Below are 7,195 nucleotides of genomic sequence, written 5' to 3' on the forward strand. Positions count from 1 at the left end.
TGGCAGGCAGTAATGGACATGCTTAGGAAGGATCTGCACTAGTCTTGGGGATAAATGGCTATGTTGTGAGATTACCATAATACTGTGGCTAGCTTTTTGTGAACTGGTATTTCCTGTTTGACTTCTTTTTTTTACTACAAATCCCGTAATTCCATTTTCCTCCCTCCCACACATCAGCCACCCCACCAATTGAAACATAAATGAGCTGTATCCATTCAAAAGACCTGTTTTCAATCAGGGTGCCTACAGCTGTTGAATTAGTTGCAGATTGATCTCTCTCCCACCAAGCGATCCCTCCACCCATTGAAGCAGACAGGCTGCCTGTCATCAGCTGACTAGTGAGTCAGGTCTCTGCCGCATTGCAACCTGGGAAAACTCTGAGTCATTTTGTATGCTGTTTAAAAATAAATAAATATTGGGGTGAAAAATCACATAAGGATTGTGAGAATACTGTCACACACAGGTACAGACACTATATTATGAGCTACACTAACTTTACAGCCCCTGTAGCATAGTCAAATAAAAAAAATTCCTGGAATACCTCTTTAATCTTTATACCCTAACTGCAGGCTGGGAAAAGGAGATGACTGTTCTTAAGTCCATTGTCTCACAGCCACACACTTTATGAAGAAGGGGCAATGGCTAACCCTCTGGGAAAGTATTGTTGCCTGGTTTTGATAAGACTTCAGTGGGATCCTTAACTCATTGCTCTCCCTCCCTAGCACAGCTGAGATAACCCATGGCCAGAAGGGCTCCAGAGCCGCTGGATCAAAAGGATGACAATTTATGTGATTGCCAAGATCTAGGATCTGATTTTTTCCAGGTGAAGCCAAGGCCAACCAGGTATTTCCTGCACAAATTTAGAAACCAGTGAGCTGCAGAGCTAGGTTTAAAGGGGTACTCCGGTGTAAAAAAAAAAAATTTCTTAAATCAAATGGTGCCAGAAAATTAAACAGATTTGTAAATTAAATTGAATTTAAAACACCGGCACTCCTGGATATACTATTGAAGCTGCTTTTATACCACTATAACAGACCCCTGATCCGCTGTTAAATTGTTGAGTATTTCTAGAAAAAAAGTGTATTCAGTGGTATTCGTGCTATTCTGATGTACTATTGTAGGAACTGCCGTTACCCTAATAGTTGATTTGATAATTTATAAAATAAAATAAAATAAAAACTGCATGGAACAAATGTATATGGATAATGATTCTTTTACCTAATTTTTTGCTGCGTATGATGGACGATCTCCTTGATGGAGGTTGTCTGAAGTGGTCTGGGTCTTTGTGCTGTATTTTTCAAAGTGGTTCCTGCGCTGTATACGATCGTAGATAAAATCCTCCTTGATGCGATGCTCATGTGCTAGGAGAACGCCCCAGCCGGTGGCTTTGAAAAGGAAATAGCTCATTTCCGAAACGCGTCAGACAGGTGAAGTCTTGGCGCTCACAGGTTCCTGAGGAGCAGTCATTAAACACTGGAGGTCCAACCCCGGCTTCTTCCCTATCTCACACTCGCTGGTTGCAGACGCCACCGGTCAGGGCGTTCTCCTAGCACGTGAGCATCGCATCAAGTAGGATTTTATCTACGATCGTATACAGCGCAGGATCCACTTTGAAAGATACAGCACAAAGACCCAGACCACTTCAGACAACCTCCATCAAGGAGATAGTCCATCAGACTCAGCAAAAAATTAGGTAAAAGAATCATTATCCATCTACAGTTGTTCCATGCAGTTTTATTTTATAAATTATCAAATCAACTATTGGGGTAACAGCATTTCCTACAATAGTACATCATAATAGCGCTAATACCACTGAATACATTTTTTTTCTAGATTTGTAAATTACTTCTATTAAAAGATCTTAATCTTCCAGTACTTAGCTGCTGTATGCTTCACAAAAAAGTTCTTTTCTTTTTTAATTTATTTTCTTTCTGACCCCAGTGCTCTATGCTGACACCTCTGTCCATGTCAGGAACTGTCTAGAGTAGAATAGGTTTGCTATAGGAATTTGCTCCTACTCTGGACAGTTCCTGACATGGACAGAGGTGTCAGCAGAGAGCACTGTGGTCAGACAGAAAAAAAAAAAGAACTTCCTGTGTAGTATACAGCAGATGATACTGGAAGGATTGTGATTTTTATATAGAAGTAATTTACAAATCTGTTAACATTCTGGCACCAGTTGATTTGAAAGAAATGGTTTTCACACAGTATCTCTTGAAGCTTTGTGCTCTGGTATCTGACACATTTGTACGTGTCCTATTAGATGGTAAAGGTTTGAGCAAAAAAATATATATTTTTTTAAATGATAAATTCATGTCCCCTGCACGAGGTACTCCACCGTGCCCCAAACAATACACCACTTTGAAAAATGCCCGATCAAAAAGGACGCACAAAAATGCTGCACGAACTCTGTTCCCATGCGACTTGAACCCAGGTGACCGCTCCCCGTGTAATAGGTGGTGTGCAGGCTACAACAATGGAGGCAGTTGGCCAATAGAATGATCCAGCAATCATTTGCACAGTCCTCTAAACAGGACAGTTGAGCTTTGTAAAAGGCTCTACATGATGTGCACCGGTTTAGCGTAAGCGTCGGCCCCCTGCGATCAGACATCTTATTCCCCATCCTTTGGATAGGGGAAAATATGTCTAGGGGTGGAGTACCCCTAAACCTGGCTTAAAAGTAAAAAACAAAACAAAAACGTAAATCCTCACAGCAGGGAGAGAAAATACAGCTTTAACCACTACAGAACACAGCAAATTCTGGAAAGTTTTAAGACCCTTTCATGTTTTCCACATTTTGTTTTGTCTGTCTTGTTTGGTGTGGTGGGCCACTCAAGGATATTCATAGCAATGTCCCTAATCCACTCCTATTTTGTCTTGGTTGTGTGCTTAGTCTAGTTGGAAGATGAACGTGTGTGTGTGTGTATATTTATATATATATATATATATATATATATATATATATATATATATATATATATATGTCTCCGACTGTGATCCTCTTCCTTTGTGGCAACCTTTCTATTGGGCCTAAAATAACATCGGGACCCAGTGTGCCAAACTACCACTCAGTAACTCATTGGCCGCAGCAATGTGTCACCTCAGCCAGGGATCAACTGAGCGGCAATATGACACACTGGGTAGGGCTGGGCGGTATGACCAAATGTGTATCGAGGTATTTTTGCAACTTATGGTGGTTCCACGGTATATAACGGTATTCCCCTCCCCCTAAATTAATTAGCGCTGGGCTGTGCCCATCAGGGTACTAATCACGTCACCCGCAAGCGCTCCTCTCTTCGTCCTCCTGTTTATTGCGTCCATTGGCGCTGACACACTCTATAACTGTGCGCTATCCCTACACTGTATCCCTATGCCCAGGCTGCAAAAGGTAAACAAAATAAAATGAACGGATGTTCTGACGTCGGCCTTACGCTGGGGACAGGAACGTCGGACAGCCATCAGCCTATCACCGGTCGCAGCGATGTTCCGCCTCGGCCGGTGATAGGCTGAGCCCACTGTCATGTAAGAAGCCGGCTTCCTACATGACAGTGGGCTCAGCCTATCACCGGCCGAGGCGGAACATCGCTGCAACTGGTGATAGGCTGACTGCTCTCCGACGTTCCATTCCCTGGGAAGCAAGTCCGGACCAACGGGGAAGGGGAGTTAAAGTTTATCTTGTTTACCATTTGCAGCCCGGGCATAGGGATACAGTATAGAGCAGTGGATTGCAATCTGCGGACCTCCAGATGTTGCAAAACTACAATTCCCAACATGCCAATGGCTATCCTGGCATGCTGGGAGTTGTAGTTTTGCAACATCTGGAGGTTGAAGACCACTGGTATAGAGTGGCCGCAACAAAACAGGAGGACCAGGAGGGCAGCGCTTGCAGGTGACGTGTGAGTAGTAGCGCTGGGCTGATAATTAATTGGGGGGGGGGGGGGGGCAGAACAGCGCTCGCGGGCCACATATCAATAGTTCCCCCGATGGGTACAGGGCAGCGCAGGGCTGATAATTCATTCCCGAGCGGGAGGGGCCAAACTGGTATTGCGGTACAGGTGAAAATTCATATAGTGCAGCACAAACATTTCGGTATTCGGTATGAACCGGTATACCGCCCAGCCCTAACACTGGGCCCTGACCTCACTCCGGGCCAAAGCGTAATGCTGCAGCAAAGGAAGAGGATTGCAGCCGGAGCCTGGGGCAGGACACCAGAGGCACCATGTAGCACTGGAGGTACGTAGACGTTTATTTTTCATACTGTAGAATAGGTCTTAACATTTTTAAACCCCCTCCTCCAGCGGGATAATCGTGTTCTCTCTTCCCTTTGATTTTAGCACAAGGCCGCATCATAAAATGTGGGGAAAAAAGTTTGTGTCTATTGATTTTCTGTATGGATTGTACTACAAGATTCAGAGGAGCACAGGCTGGAGGCAGGTCAGGGGTCACATCAGGTAAACAGCCTTCATCTCTGGTAAGCAACAAGTGTGCCATGACATGACCCGTCCCCAATGGAGGCAGCACATAGAAAGCAGTAATCCTAGGAACACTCCAGATCGTGCAGCTACAAGGAAGTAACACTAATTGCGCACTAACATTGAGCAATTCCTTGGTAAGGTGTGTAGCACAATGGATCAGCGCAACAGCCTTCCATTCCTACAGAAGCCCACCCCCTACAGAATGCTGCCCATAGACAGTGGTCTCCCCTTATACAGTAGATGTGACCCCCTGCCCAATGTGCTGCAGCCCTTTAAACATGTCCGGCAGGCGTACAGCACGTACGTGCCCGCACCCGGCGCAGCCGATGGGGGGCCCCACCGATTACGGTTTCCAGTGTGGGCCAGCCCCGGCCATACGCCCCCATCTGGAGCTCCCGAGCAAATCCGACCTGGCTCAGGTGAGGCCTACCCACCCCGAGCTCTCCGGGCCTGCACCGAGCCTCCCCGACGGTACTTACCGGGCCCCACCGCCTCCATCTCCGCAGCGGTCCTCTCCGGGAGTCTCTTTTTCTCCGGAATATTTGCTCCGGGTGGGGGTCCCTCCACGGACGGAATCGGGTCTGGGGGAAGGGGTGAAGCCACCGAACGACCGGGCGCCTCAGCTGCCAGGGAAATGGCGCAGCCCAGCGGCGTGCCGGAGAACAGGGCTCTGTTGCCGGGGAAACACGGAGGGGAACGGTAGAGTCGCTGATCAGCTGTGCTCGTACGGCGACACCGAAGACGGAGGGGACTGGGGACCGAGCATGGAGAGCGGGCACGCGCACTGGGGAGAGCGGGACGCGCAGCGGGTGCATGTGGAGGAGGCGGAGAGGAGTGAGCGAGGGCCACGGTCCTGAGTGCCACCTCCACATTGTGTGATCACCCAGCCACCTGTACCAGGCCACCGACCTCATACAGGCCCGCTCTATACATCTACAGCAGTGCTCTCCAATCTGCGGACCTCCAGATGTTGCAAAACTACAACTCCCAGCATGCCCGGACAGCCAACGGCTGTCCGGGCATGCTGGGAGTTGTAGTGTTGCAACATCTGGAGGTCCGCAGATTGGAGACCACTGATCTACAGGATATCTCATACCAAAGCTGCATGTAAGACTCTGTTCACATCTGCACTTCTCATCTGCAGATTCCTAAAAAAATTATTATTATTAATGCAGCATCCATCACTGTTTGACCCGGTAAAATGCTGAACACAATACCATGAACCCATTGGACCCCAGGCCAGAGGAAGTTCTTTTCTTTCTGAATTTATTTTCTGTCTGACCACAGTGCCACCTCTGTCTGTATCAGGAACTGTCCAGAGTAGGAGAGGTTTGTGATGAGGATATGCTCCTTCTCTGGATAGTTCCTGACATGGACAGAGGTGGCAGCAGAGAGCACTGTGGTCAGACAGAAAATAACTATACAACTTCCTCTGTAGTATACAGTAGCTGAAAACTACTGGAAGGATTACAATTTTTAAATAGAATTAATTTACAAATTTAACTTTTTGGCACCAGTTGATTAAAAAAAAAAAAAAAAAAAAAGTTTTCACTGGAGTACGAGTAATTCCTCTTGATTTTTCCTCTCCAAATTAATGCACATCTTCTCTGCCCATTGACTTTAATGTTTTTTCTGCTGTCCTGTTCACACTGCGGAAATTCTGCTAGCAGAATTCAGACGCTGAATTCCGTTTCGCTTGAAGAAAGAGCATGTTCATTCTTCAAGCGGAATCCGCTAGCAGAAATCAATTGAAGTCAATGGTAAAAAAAAATTCCGCGGAAATGGCTGAAAAACCCTTCACTTTCTCCCCCATGTCCGCGCGCAATTCCGTGCAAATTGCGTGCAAATTTCCCACGAATTTTCCGCCCTTAAGTTTTTCAGCATGAATAAGGCTGGGTTCACACCACGTTTTTCAAATACGGTTACCATATACGGTTTTCTGCTAAAAAAAACGTATGGCAAAAACCGTATGCAACCGTATACAACCGTATGACTCCAAATTAAAACGTATACGGTTTTTCCCCGTACGGTTCTATCCGTTTGCATCAGTTTTTGCCAACGGTTTTGCTCTTTTGTTGGAATTAGTTTTCCAGCAATTTAATAAAGTTATTATTGTTCAATTGAAATTCCAATCTGCACATGTGTCAACTCCAAAAACGGATTAGAAAAACTGTGTGCAACCGTATTCTGAAATTCTGTGTACGGTTCTCATAGACAACAATGTTAAAAGAACCGCATACGGTTCGCATACTGTTTTCCAACCGGAGGCAAAAACGTGGTCGACAGCGTTTTTGCCCACAGTTGAAAAATCGGCAAAACCGTATCCGAGGCAAAACGGATGCAACCGTACACAACATTTGGAATACGGTTTACAATGCATTCTCTATGCATACGGTTTCGTATACGGTTGTATACGTTTTTTTGCGGAAAACCGTACAAGGTTACCGTATTTGAAAAACGTGGTGTAAACCCAGCCTTACTCTCCATTTACTCAGTGTGACTTTTCATCAGTTTTTTTTAGTTTTTTTTAAAGGGGTAGTCCAGTGCTGAAAAACGTATCCGCTATCCTAAGGATAGGGGATAAGTTTCAGATCAAGGGGGGGTCCGACCACTGGGGCCCCCCGCGATCTCCTGTATGGGGCCCCGACAGCCTGTGGGAAGGGGGCGTGTTGACCACAGCACAAAGCGGCGGCTGACACATCCCCTTAATACAGCTCTAT

The 7,195-nt window shown here is 46.1% G+C and overlaps 1 protein-coding gene across 1 annotated transcript in view; it reads right to left on the reverse strand.

The window, feature by feature from the left end:
• The window catches only part of AGO4 (argonaute RISC component 4), a 43,072-nt gene extending 37,698 nt beyond the window's left edge, over positions 1 to 5,374 (reverse strand). Inside the window, exon 1 of the mRNA XM_056557196.1 lies at positions 4,955 to 5,374. Within this exon, the coding sequence (XP_056413171.1) occupies positions 4,955 to 4,973 (19 nt within the window). The 5' untranslated portion in view covers positions 4,974 to 5,374. The remainder of the gene's footprint in view (positions 1 to 4,954) is intronic.
• Between the last annotated feature and the right edge of the window lie 1,821 nt (positions 5,375 to 7,195).

The sequence above is a fragment of the Hyla sarda genome, chromosome 2, assembly GCF_029499605.1.
Source record: "Hyla sarda isolate aHylSar1 chromosome 2, aHylSar1.hap1, whole genome shotgun sequence".
NCBI lineage: Eukaryota > Metazoa > Chordata > Amphibia > Anura > Hylidae > Hyla > Hyla sarda.